The sequence below is a fragment of the Synchiropus splendidus genome, chromosome 5 (genome assembly GCF_027744825.2).
Source record: "Synchiropus splendidus isolate RoL2022-P1 chromosome 5, RoL_Sspl_1.0, whole genome shotgun sequence".
NCBI classification, from domain to species: Eukaryota; Metazoa; Chordata; class Actinopteri; order Syngnathiformes; family Callionymidae; genus Synchiropus; species Synchiropus splendidus.
The window spans coordinates 9,345,035-9,358,742 of NC_071338.1; the positions used below are offsets into that span (position 1 = coordinate 9,345,035).

At 44.5% G+C, this 13,708-nt stretch overlaps 1 protein-coding gene across 1 annotated transcript; it reads right to left on the bottom strand.

Moving 5' to 3' along the window:
- Positions 1 to 197: 197 nt before the first annotated feature.
- Positions 198 to 13,121, bottom strand: hs3st3l (heparan sulfate (glucosamine) 3-O-sulfotransferase 3-like). The gene is made up of 3 exons (XM_053866537.1): positions 12,474 to 13,121; positions 1,479 to 1,708; positions 198 to 1,144 (listed from the first exon to the last, which is right to left on the bottom strand). Exons 1-3 carry the CDS (start codon positions 12,899 to 12,901, stop codon positions 756 to 758), a joined length of 1,047 nt encoding a protein of 348 aa, XP_053722512.1. The 5' UTR covers positions 12,902 to 13,121; the 3' UTR covers positions 198 to 755.
- Positions 13,122 to 13,708: the final 587 nt, after the last annotated feature.

Genomic DNA, 13,708 nt, shown 5'->3' on the forward strand with positions numbered 1-13,708 from the left:
ATATGGGTGGATATGCGAATTATTTAATATTTTTATCGTTCTACTTGGAAGAAAGATGAATGGGTGGATGAATGGATGGATTTCTAGCAAACATTTTAATCTAGACTTTCAACTCAATACTAACAAAAATCTGCAGTTTACATTCATGCATCCAACTGATATCAGCTGACACAAACTCAGAAACGTATTTGCCTGAAAATAGTTTTATTCTTTTCTCTCAGACTAGTGCAAATACATGCAAACCAGAACCAGACCCCTTACATCAGGTCAGCTCCAGAATGACTCCACTGGCACACTGGTCCGGACCAGCACACCTACTTCCATTTATCCACATTCATTATTCACCAATACAAAAAGCACTCGGTCAAACTGGAGCTCAAAGTTGCATTCTCTTGATGTCCGTCACATTGAATATTCATCTTGAAAAAATATACACGAATAACCCAGAAATTCATTGTGGGCTTGTATAATAGTCAGCAAAATGAATCGATAAAACGTTGTAACCAATAGCAACCACAAAACACGGAGCTCTTCACGTCCCCTGCATCCTTGGGGTAATGATGGGAAAATAAAGCTGTGCCCATTTAGAAGGGTGGGATCATTAATGCAGGTGTGATATGGGATTATTTTTAAATATCACACATCCATGTCAGACTTTGACACAGACACCCAGGTGCCACCGCTGACGTCTCAAGCCAGGCTTCCAAGCTGCTGTGTTGGAAGGACTTGGTTGAACGCCTTCAGTGCATACAGAGTCACTGCCACCCAAAATCCTGGCCGGCCATCTGGTAGAAACGCTGGTTGTGAGGCTTGTAGAAGTCCCTCAGTTTCTGCAGCACTTGTGGGTCGATGGAAGCATGAGTCCTCCCCTTGGTCTTGCCCAGGCAGTGAGGCTTGCTGCTACCTTCAGGCTTCTTCAGACAGGGGAAGCCTTTCGTTTTGTTGAAATAAAAGTGTTTGTCCGTGACAATCCTCTGAAGGCCCAGGAAGTCCTGGACTTTGCCCAGTTCCCCCGCGGGGTCTGTGATGAGCTTCTCGCCGCTGACCAGATGAATCTGGCTCCGCGGGAACCACGCCAGCCAGCGCTCCAGGTGCTGGGCGTACAGGCCGATCCAGAGGGGGCTCCAGAGTGAGTCGATCAGACCTTTGGAAGAAGAGAGAGGGTGAGGGATGAGAGCATATGGCTAACTCCATAGTTAATGCTGCAGTCAAGACCACACCAACTGAGACCATGACATTATGTCATCATTGGGAAGCATACCAATTAGTCCGCCCAGTCCAAGACCGAGACAAAGCCGAGTAAAAATCAATTCAATACCAAGACCCGCTAAGAGTTGTCTTGAGACCGGACCAAGACCAATCTCAAGTTCTACAACACTATAGTCTTTCAATTGATATTAAACATGCCAAAGAATCTAATGCCCAAAAAAAGGATGCCCAAACATAAAAAGGTGATGACTATACTTGGATAAACATACCTGTGCTCTGGTTCTTGAAGGCAAGGCTCTCAAAGCGGGGGATGTCTGGAGTTTTGGAGATGATCTGTGTGTAGTCGGATATGGCTCTGGTAACTGGGTCACGGACAACCACGATCAGCTTCACGTCCCGCGACATCTCATGGATCCGTGCTGGTGTTTCCACCGTGACAAAGTAGCGGGGCGTCTTCTCCATCACGATCTGACCCTCCAGTGCTTTCGGCATCATGCTTCTGCAGGCACACAGAGACAACGAAATTTAGGTTGATATTTTTCATCAGATGCAGGAAAGAATGAACAGTGTCGACATCTTCAGTAACTCCTCAGACTTTTCATGTATTCCCCACAATTGGGCTTTCTTTTAGTTTCGCTCAAACTTGAGCTAGTACGGACCCGTGTCTTTGCAGCAGACTTACAGCAGAGAGCAGCAGAGAGAAAGTCCAGATGGAAGTCACTTAGTGCTTCAAAATGGCCAGCTGGAGTACATCTGCCAACTCACCTGCCACACACACGCCTGACCACTGTGACACATTTGTCATGTAGAACAGTGGTTCTTAACCTTTTTGACCCACCTTTTCCAGATCATTTGTGTTCAATAACCATAAACCAACCAAAACCTTGTGAAATGACATGAAACCATGAGATTAGCACAAAGATATTAGTCATTGAAAAGTCCAACCAGCAGCAGAAGCAGGTGCAAGTCATGTTTTGTTTATGGAAAAACTGTACATCATGAATAACATTCTGAATAAATAAATATAACAAAACAAAAACTAAATATGATAAAATATTTTCTTTTTGTGAAGACTGAGAAAGAAGATAAGTAAAGTGTAAATGAAAGTATCGGCATAAAATGTTGTAATTCATTTTGAAAACAGCTCCAACAGGCGAAGAGTTTTTATTGTTGGGGGCGCCATCCCTTCATCATTTTCAAGGACTCAGCTGTCAATTCAGTGACACACTACGGCCACCATACGTGGCTAATGGATTAAACCTGAGTGTCTCGCAGCCCTCACAGCCCGAAGTTGTAAAACAAAAGAACTTTTAGTTCTGGGCCCCGGCCCTATGGTTAAGCATCACTGGTGTAGAAGATAAGACGGGTTTGGCACTGCACACAATGATATCATTCCAGATTGAAGTTTTGGTGCTGCAAATAATATTATTGTGTTCATGCCATGGTGCTACATCAGCAGAAGTTCATGAACTTAAGTTGTTCACCAAGTTATCTGGATTACACACAAGACATTTGAAAATACTGGGTGCTCTCTGTGTCCTCATACATGAGCTGAAGTTTCAAATGTGCTTGCAACACGAGCTCCTGTCACTAGAGACACACACATCCTCCCAGACACTTCCTCACACAGAAAATGACTTCATTTGATCTGATCAGTGTGAGGATGTGCTCACCACTCATCCTGAAGACTTCCTTTGTTCCTCCAGTATTCTGAGCAGCAGGAGCCAGGCAGTCTGTGTGTGTGTTTGTGTGTTCAAGTGTGTGTGTGTGTGCTCAGACCGGTTGCCAGTGTTTAAAGTGACAGCCCAGGGTGAGGGATGAAGGAATGATGGGAGGAGATACAAACTTGCCTCCATTAGGGCTCTGCCTGTGAACGGAGCTGCGCACCATTAGATCATCACAAAGAGCTAAACGCCGCCGGTAAAAGCACCATCACGACCAGACGTGCTCTTTAAATATGTTTCCACAATGAATTTTACCCACACACTCCACTTAGGACACAAATGACAGGAAGATGAAGATGTTAGGCTGTCTGAATGTACAATCCTTCATATAATTGCATTCCTCAGACTTTTGCTCATTTAAGATGTGGCCATTAAAGGGAATGTGTTTTTGTGTAACTGAAGGCCAAAACACACCATGGTCCATTTCTGCCGCTTTTAAGCTCACTTAGTGCAGCAGCCTCACAACCAGTGTGGACTGTGAGGGCGTTACTCTGCTTCCCTTCCACAGTCCAGGAACATGCTGTGAGAGTGTTTGAGTCAGTACGTGAATCATATACCGACAAACACACCCCCCTCACTGTTGTGTTTGCAGCTAATATATGGACTTTAATATGTTATATTCATAGGCAATAGTGTCTATTGCATTAAACACTAGTCACAAATTTAACTAGAAAATCACTCAGAGACTCCACCAAACTCCATCCATGCTATGATTTTTTTAAACGCTAAATAATTTCCCAGTGTTCATTTCATTGATACTACTCAATGTCTTTTTTTTTTAGCATTTGAAATATCATTGATAGAAATGAGGATGCTCGGGCAGCAGGTGGAAGAAGCATAACCAGCTGACAAGCAGGTTTGAGCTCACGCTGCAGCTCACCATGACAGTGAGTGGTGAAACCTTTCATAGATCTGTGGACGTAGGTCACAGGGGTTGAGCAGTTCCACCGCTGTGTCGGTGTGGACCCAGGTCTTTGTCCCAACCAAACAAGCAGCACCAGCTGACCATTGACGCTATCACAGAACTGTGTTCAGACTGGTTGGAACGAAAACCTGCACCCATGCCCTTGTTGATGAACCGAGCGAGGGAACGGAATGAGCCAGTGACAATGAGCGTTTGTTTGTTTACAAGGCAGAGGCAATGCGGAGATGAGGTACCGATTATGATCTGAGATCCAACCTCCTTCATGTAGTCCAGTCCAGTCTCCAGATTATAGGTGTTTATTGGTTCAGGTGCAGTTGGGCCACGTCACATTCACTCAGTCTCTTCATCAATAAAAACCAAGGAGACGAGGTGATGACCTCTATTTGCTATTTGCCAACAACAAAATTGATCTTAGATATTCCAGGTATATATATTCCTCCCTAAAAAGACCAAACCATCAGTTGTTAAGCGGTGCTTTGCTACACGCTCCAAAAGCTTAGAAACCTGCATCAACTGGACCAAGTCTAGCCAAACAAGTTATTTCGCTGAGGTGTAAGGTTCATATTCTCCTCTTTGAAAGTCCACTTTGAAACTGTACTGGCCTTGTTTGTATCCTGCTATACCTTCAAAACACTGCAGAGAGTCATATAGAACAGACAAGCTCGAAACAAGGCCTTGAACACCAAAACTGTCCAATTAGATACCGCCACTGACCATCAAAAGAATGTGAGCCCAGAGGAGCGTTGATAAAAAAAAAGGCAGCAGCTGATGGCAGCATGTGTTCTGGACCAAAACCCTCAGATACATAACAAGCTGCATTAATTGGCAGTTTAAAGCTTCTGTTTACAGCCACGTCCTGACACTAGCCATTTATCAGAGCAGCTGAGATCAAACCTCCGGTCTGATCAGCATGGGGATTATCCACCAGCTTATCATAAACCTCACTTTCCCTTTGAGGACGCGTGTTTTTTCGCCCCCAATATTTAAGCAGGCCTCCCTCGTGAATTCGCCCTGACCTGCCGGGCCTCGGTGAGGAACGGTAGCAACTGTTAATAAGCAGGACAGTGCATAAGGGTCAGTGGGAGAGTGGTGGAAATATCAGAGGAGAAGAGAGAGTGTTGGTGTTTGAGGAATAATAGTCCTCACTGGCCTCAGCTGGGACCCTGAGTGGCAGGTGGAGATTGGGGGAGTGGGGGCCCTCTGGAGTCCCATCAGTGGCATGCTGTTTATATACTGGTGTATGTGAATGGAGCGGTGGGTTGCCAGATGTATACATTAGCTAACTCAAAGGACTGCAGCTCTGAATTCATTATTCAATTAATGTTTCATGGTGTACGTCACCAGTGTACATGTGCAACACAGAATCAGTGGTGGCTAGAGAGCGCTTTTTCCCATCCGGTACCAAAACCAATACTGTGGCCTTGAGCATTGGTGGATACCGGTCCCATATCTTCTACTTGTCACACAAAACGTTGTTAATAATGTTGATGGATGTGAACTTGATAGTGACACACCGCGCCACTGAAGTTGTGCACATCGCCATAGATCAATACACCATGTTCGTGGGGTCAGTGGCCTTTGAAAAAATGGTTAAACATCCCTCTTCAAACAATTCACCTCTATCTCTCAAGTGTGTCCTAGGTCAGCCCCAGGACCTCCTCCTGGTAAACATGCCCGGAACGCCACATTATAGAGGTGTAGAGGAGACATTTTGACAAGATGCCCAAACCATTTCAATGAGCACCTGTGCATGGCCAGGCTCCTCAGCTTATATTGGCTGCTTCTTTCAGTCACCAAGCCAGGGAACCATCAGAGCAGTTCTTTCCAGTAAATGAAGATCTTGGCATTTGGCAAACAGATGTCAAGGACATTCTGCTCCAACAGAGAACCACGGTCTCTGAGTCAGAGCAGCTTAGCCTCTTCACAGGCTTCCCCCACAACAAATGTATTGTGGTCAACTCAGTCTGGTGTGTGGGTGGTGCAGCTGGTAAATAAAAACACAAGATCAATATTGGATTTACGATTTAAGTAAATGGTCCCCTGTTATAAAGTTCTCAACAAAACGGTCCAGGTCCATGCCCCACAAATTAGTAAAACATTGCCTCACTATTAATATGACAAATTATTTTGCAAGCTAAAGGCAGAAACCCGAAGACCTGGGGCCTTTCAGACATTTAAAATGAGTTAAGAGGCAGGGAAGCGTGAAGAGATTTATAAACCAATAACAGAGTCCAGACTGTTCACTTCATCAAATATGTAAAACTGCTTCATTTTTCCTGTTCAGTCAAAGAAGAAATGACCAATCACTGTGTGCATATATTTGCGCGAGTGTGTGTGTGTTCTCTCACACCTGACTGCATATTTATCAGCCAGAAACACAATTTCATGTGTGTTATTGTGTATGCATGCACGAGTGTTTTACCCAGGGACCGCTCAGCCACTTGCGTCGTGTGGGGAGGGGGGTTATTAAAGAGTCCATCTATTGTGGCTCTGCCCTGTCCACTTCCAGGAGACATCCATCATACAGGGGCCCTCGGCCCTCCCACATTTGCTGTTCAAATCCCAGGAGAGGGACTTAATGAGAGGCTGATGGCCCCACCCGTCTGGGTCTGGTGGGTGATCCCCTCTAGCGGAGTCCAGAGCAGAGCCCACCTGAACCCCAGTTCCCAGCACGTCCACCCCACCTTCTCCCCAAACGCTTCATCACTGTCTCATCGTTTCAAACTTTAATGAAGAATGAATCACCACTTTTTGGACTTTTCAGAACAAAGCCACCATGATGGGGGAAAGGCCACACAGCTCCCTGTATTCCTTCTGTTATTTATTTGCATTAATCTCATTACATTCTGTCACTGTTTTGTTTGCAGCTAATATATGGAATTCAGTATGTTATATACAAAGGCATTAGTGTCTATTGCATTTAACAGTAGTCACAACTTTAACTGGAAAATGCAAAGAGTTTGGCGGCAGCCGTCCGCCAAACTCCATCCATTCTATGATTTAAAAAAAAAAAAAAAAAGATTGTCCAGTGTTTCTTCAATACTACTCAATATCTTTTTTTAGCATTTGAAATATCATTGATAGAAGTGAGCACGCTTGGACAGCAGGTGGCAGAAGCATCACCAGCTCACAAGCAGGTTTGAACTCACCCTGCAGCTTACCATCACAGTGAGTGGTGAAACCTTTCATAGATCTGTGGACGTAGGTCACAGGGGTTGAGCAGTTCCACCTCAGGTTGTGGTTGTCCCAACCAAACAAGCAGCAACGGCAGACCATTGATGCTATTACAAAACTGTGTTCAGACTGACCCACGCCAGGCCTTTAGTAGAACAGCTGAACCCCCGATGTACCCACCACAGTTTTTATATTTATACATAATATTTCTGGAAAATGTAACTGAAATATGTTCATCTGCTGTTTTGTTTCAAAACAGACAAGCGTTGACCATTTAAGCTCCTTGGTGGAGGATGAACATGAGTTATATATAAGTTATATATAAGTATAAGTTATAATTTATTGTATGTTAATAGAGGCAATGTTTTGGGATGAAACATTGCTTGCATCCTCCATCAAGTTATATTGACTTGACCACCGCTGTATAAAGTGGGCATCATTTCTCACTAAGAACAGCCTTTCATTGGCGCCACCCACTGACTGTTCCCGTAACCTGCGAGCTCCTCTTTTTGTAGATTTGCATGGCGATTATGTGTCATTGTCCAAACACAAAAAGACAAGTCAGCACATGTGCTCTGTCAGGCCAGGGCCACCCCCCCAAATGTATGGGTATGAACCCAAAGAAGCCATTTTAATGACTTCTGCATGAATTTCAACTCCATCAGTGTCATTAGGCAGCTGCTTCTCAGGGCGGCCATTTGCCCCCAGGTGTACCAAGTTCATCATCCGCGGGAGCATGACTGATGTGGCAGAGGAGGCGTGGCTCAATCGAACATAGATCATGCTGTTAATTACTTCACACCTAGCTACTGAATATGTATTATTTGTTCCATAGTAATGAAATTGAAAAGTTGTGGTTGTAGTACTGGATATTTGTGTGAGACAAGTGTGAGTCAAGCATAACATTTGAGGGAACAAATGGATTTCTCAACATGAGTATGATCATAAAACATGCAGGTAGATTAAAAATAATACTAAAATAAAAAAGCACCATGCTGATGACCCATGATATCGACCACATAACCTTTAGGTTCTGGCATCATATATGCTTTTTTAGCTCATGTCGTCAAGCTGTCGATGAACTTCCCGTAATACCACAGTCAGCTCTTGACTTCGGAGAATTGCAGTGGATCATATTGAATCATTTTGCTTGCTCTTCACCTTTCTTTCTCTGAAACAAGAGCAGCCGATACAAAGTTGTTTGAGTAAATTTAAAGTCACTTGTAGTCAATAATATATTGATAGCACGCCGCGCCACAGTCTGGAGGACAGAACACTCTTCAGACTGTCACTGATGCTGGCTGTTTTAAACACACACACACACACACACACACACACACACACACACACACACACACACACACACACACACTGAGGTCCAGCTCTGGTGGCAGTCCCTCGGGTTGAAGCAGAGGTCAGGGGAGATATAAAGGTTGCAGTAACATTGCTGACCCTTTCACCCCCTGCTCCATTGAGCCTTATCTTTTTTCCATCTTATTCCCTCCTGTCTTTCTCTCTACACTTGTCCTGCCATCAGTCTATTGTGAAGGATCATGGGTAACATGCAAATTCACAGCCTGGACACGGACAAACCCAAAGGGGAGAAGCTGTGAGTAACTTGACCCTCGCGGGCTTGTGTGTGGGGGATTAAACCAGCGCAGGATAAAGCTTCCTGTTAATTGTAAGAGAAGCTGAGCTGACCATTGCAGTGCTCTCTAATGTCCGAGTCAACTGAAGGTCAGGCCGAGGAGATGGAAGTATCGATCCCAGACCTAGAGGAAAGTTACTGGCCATCTCTGGATCCATCGCAGTGCCGTGCCAGATGCAATCTGCACCCTAGATGCCATTAGTGGATCTGTCCTCTGCCACGTGAAACAAAATGTTTTGGTTGAGCAGATTGGCCAGCAGATAGAGTTCTGTTCCCTTCGAGAAAGCAAAGAACGTACTGAGTTAGATGGCTGGAGTCGTGGCTCTTATCATGCAAAGATGACCTTCTAACCTCAAGTCATCTCATCTCTGTATGAAGGGCAAATTATTATTATCATTGTTATTATTATACAGATGTGTATGACCGCATATTTTTCATATATTTTTTCATATATGTATATATATATAGGGTAGATTTCTGACAAAATGCATGATAGATAGCAATAGATGAACCTTATAAAGCATCAATCAGTTAAAGGGGACACATTAACAGTCCAATATGTCAGTCTTCTATGGGGCCCCTCCCCACCCTTGATTTGTCAGCTTCATGAGTAAAGTCATCTCATAAAAATTGAGCATTTCACCAGTCATCTTAAAGCAGGGCTGAAATCTTATCATGAAAACAGTTTTCATCCTCCATTAAGGAATTGGCGAAGGTAAATTATATATATTATAACTCTAATAATATGATTATCATCGATTTACAATTGGATTTAATCTCTGACCTTTATCATGCCATGTTTCACAGAATTATGATGCAATGACTGGGGATTAGGTCATCTGCATTACATGTTTTTACATCACATTCTAAATGTGAGCAGCTGCTGGATTGTTGACCGGAGCCTGCTGGTCTGGCCAAGCACCATGGATGATCCCAAATGATGTAAATGGGGCACTAAGTTGAATTCAAACACTGTAAAACCCAGAGCATACATTATTCTGTCCCTGAGCAAACAGCTGAAAGTGATATCGCCGGGATGTTAGTTATGAAGTGAAGCGGACCTCATTAGCACCCAGACAAACTGACCCAGAGTCAGAGGTCAATTGACAGAAGTGACAGTAATGTCAAGTGGTGGGACGTGCGGTGAGGAGCATCTGGCCTGTGGGACAGACGTGACAATCTGGTGTCACACTCGCATTACCTGGTGTGACACGCACGGCAGACACACATGCTGGCAGGACGGCAGGCAGCAGGGATCTTTTAATGATGAGGATGGCTGTGTGCGTGGCCCGACGGTCAACACTGGGGTACAGTAGGGTGGTGGATATAGGCGAAATACAAGTTTCTATTACTATTATTGACAAAGTCTATTGATATAAATGTATACAGACAGTGAGCATTTTGTGCAGAAATACATAAATAAATGATTTTTTTCCAGACGCGCTTCCATAAAAAAATGGGTACCAACTAAATAAAACGAAGCCATGTGTGAATTATAGTTCAGATGGACTGCAGCTCCTGATGGCTCAGATAGCAGCCATACTGCCATCAGTGTGTTATTGAGTGCATGACTGGGCAAAGGGGGACTTTACAAGTACAGTGAGAGCCAATTGTTGTAAAGAACTTCTGTGAATGGTATTGCATACTTCATGGACTAGACTGAATCTTGATCCATACGTGATCAGTTCCGATACCGCAGAAGTGGATTGGATGGACAAAAGAACAGAGTAACATTCCTGTTATCAGCCAAAAGCATGTGTGTTTTGGGACTGGACCAGTGCCACGCTAGTGTTGGACAGAACAGAGAAACTGATCAGTAACGCTGAGTGAAGGCAGACATGCTGATCAGTCCAGATGACGCCAGAACTGCTGCTCCTCAGTCCTCACCACTGGACCACATGCCTGAGCTGACCATTCATGTTTTTTATACGACATGATCATGGTTGGTGAGAGGGTGCAAAGGTGTTTTTACACTTCTCTATGAGGAGAAGCTTCGACTCTCTCCTCAGAATGGGGGTCACATATGCTGACAATCAAACATTTGACATTTGTTATTTATAAAATAGCAAAATTTGAGTCACATTTGAATGTTGTATTCATAATCCGTTTCAGTTGGAGAACCGATTACATCAAATTTAAAAGAGGCCTCGTTTTATGTGGCCCAGTCTTTGGGATCCTCTCCATAAAGTCGTTACACCCGGAGGTCACATCGGATCTGAGCTGGTGCTAATATTGAGCCTCCGATATAATCTGGCTTCACGGTAAAGACCAGATTTGGATTCGATAATAATCCCACATTAGGATTCTTTTCCAAATCCAAAAGGTGAATCTGCTGACAGAACCATGTGACTGCAGGAAGCAGGGACACTAACACACCAGACTTTAACTGCTTTCTTCAGCGTCTGAATTTCCACTTTTCATGGAACCAACTGAGAACAAGAGCCACATGACAAGAGGAACATCTGGCACAGGCTACAGAGATGATTACTCGGCAGCATCATCCCCACCGCTCCCCCACCACACACACTCGTACCCATCTAGATGAACAGACGGGCCTATCCAGATGGTGGCGTCTCTTTGATTGTCACCTAAACCTCCCCAGAATGACTGTGGTTGTGTTTGGGTATGCAAACACTCCTAATTGGTGCTGAAACTTCTCATTGCATCATGTTTTGATGATGAATCACACTTCATTATCAGCCTCTACAAGCAGGTCCTGAAGACAATCACGAGGATGAGACGCCCCCTTCGTGACACGCACACGTTGTATGTTTGTATGGTGACAAGCCGTTACACCTGCTGTGTGGGACGGAGAGATGATGCAGGTCTTTTGTTTCTGCTGCAGTCAGATCATCACTCATTTTCACACACAAGCCATGCTTAGGAAATATGTTTCCTGATTATATTAGCCCATTAAAATCTCTTTTCACAAACCATAAAAACCATGAGTCTGTTGGATTTGTAGTATGTTTGCCAAAATGCAATGCATTATTTTGCTGATGTCATGTTAAAATGTCAATGTTGTAGAAGCAAGGTTTTCTTCATGTGTCCATATGGACTTTAAGTAAGGCTAATGACTAATCCTGAGTTAAATTATATAGTTAATGTTTACTCTCCTGTCCACATTATGAGTCAGTGACTTTACTTTCAAGTCCTTTTTCAAATGATTTCTGGGGTTCAATATGGATTCAGACATATACACTGAAGGAGGCACAGCAAGTGTACACACAAATGAAAAAGAGCTCATTTTGTGTCAATAGAATAATATTGATTTTTGTGCACTGAATCTGAGCAGGCTGTTACTTTCTCATTACTTTTTTATTAATAATCTGGTATTGATGACATAGATTACTATGCAAGCACCAAGCAACTACACCGGTTCTCTTCAATGAAGTTTGAAAACATTCAGCCAACTCTGACAAGTTGATGTTGAAGTTTTCCCATGAGAAGATTGCTCCAAGGTTTAAGAAAACTTAAGCCTTGGAGCAGTTGTTGAACATTTGCTGATGTGTTTTTCATAAATTGTACTTACAAAAGTAAGGAGTTGGTTAAGCACTGTTAGTTTATCCTAAAAACACTGGCCAGTTAAGTGAAAAGAAATCATTTGCTCATCAAAAATAATGATCAGTCCCCACATGTCACGTTAAAACTGCATTATATCGATTGCATTTCGCTTCCAACGACCGTTCCAAATTTTCTAGGAGCTACTGGTCGCATAAAGATGTCTAACCGCGACAGGGTCATTCAGAAGTTGAGTGCGGAGTCGTGCGGTGTGAGGTTGCATCTACTGTACCTGTACCAGTCCAGCCCCCGCGCGTAATGCCGGTCAAAGAAGTGTGGTTCGGACCCGAGGGCTCGGATGTCCGGATGGAGTCTGAGGAACTCCAACAGAGCCCTGGTGCCCCCTTTCTTCACCCCGATGATCAGAGCCTGAGGTAACCTCCGGGCGGCGGTCCACTCCTTCCCGGTGCTGTTCGCCTCCGCATCGCCGTCATCGGGCACGCTGTTGGTGCCGTTTCTCTCGGACCAGACGGACACCAGAAAGTTCGGAGCAGAAAACTTGGACTCGGACTTCTCCGTCAGTCCGGTCTCGCAGCATCCGGTGAGCAGATAGACCAGAGAGAAGCAGAAGATGCTGAGAGAGGACAGGACTGCGAGGCGCTGGAAGAGCCGCCGTGGGTCCCCGCTCGGATGATGATGCTGGAGGTGGAAAGCTGCCATCCCTCAGAGAAGAGGCCATTCTACACAAGTTCCCCTCACATCCCGCCACAACTCTTTCCTCAGGGTCCCCATCCGCTTGACCCCCAGAACCGGTCCATCGGTAACTTCTGTCAGCGTGAGGATCGGGGATGTTTGCCCACTCTGGCACCGCAGGCTGAGAAATAAAGCTGTAAAATCCGAGTCAGTATGTTCCTCTCTGTCTCAGCAGCTCGGGATTACTGTGTCTCTCCACCATGATCATCCCCAGGGATCTCTCTCTCTCTCTCTCTCTCTCTCTCACTCTCTCTCTCTCTCTCTCTCTCACTCTCTCGCTGTGTATCTCTCTCTCTCTCTCTCTCTCTCACTCTCTCGCTGTGTATCTCTCTCTCTCTCTCTCTCTCTCTCTCTCTCTCTCTCTCCCCCTCTTGATTAGAGTGTCATATCCTGAGGCACCTTTAATTCCACCATTATATATGATGGGGCTGTAGCTGGGATGGATGGACGCCTGCCTCGCCCCTCACATGTGCAGTCATCACTCCTTAGTCCAACCGTGATGGATGCAGTTGCTTTGACACTTCCTGTCACACAACAAATTTCTCTTTAATGACTTGTGACAGCGATCTCCTAACCGGTGGATGTAGATTAAACATCTGCAGCCAGTGGTCCAGTTGGACTCAAGACAGTGCGGAGTTCAGTCCAAGCAGAGCCAATGTTTATTTAAAAAATAAAGATAAATCAATGATATCAGCGGTCCAAAAGGGATACAATATGGTTGAAGACATTGTCTTTTCACAGGAAGAATGACAGCTATTTGAGAGATCTGTAATA

Bases quoted from the DNA above. Each gene is read 5' to 3' on its own strand.
- hs3st3l (XM_053866537.1), bottom strand. From the start codon at position 12,901: ATGGCAGCTTTCCACCTCCAGCATCATCATCCGAGCGGGGACCCACGG. The intron at 1,709-12,473 runs GTACAGTAGATG...GTGTGCCTGCAG, and splicing joins CGGGGGCTGGACTGGTACAG to AAGCATGATGCCGAAAGCAC. The intron at 1,145-1,478 runs GTATGTTTATCC...CTTCTTCCAAAG, and splicing joins CTTCAAGAACCAGAGCACAG to GTCTGATCGACTCACTCTGG.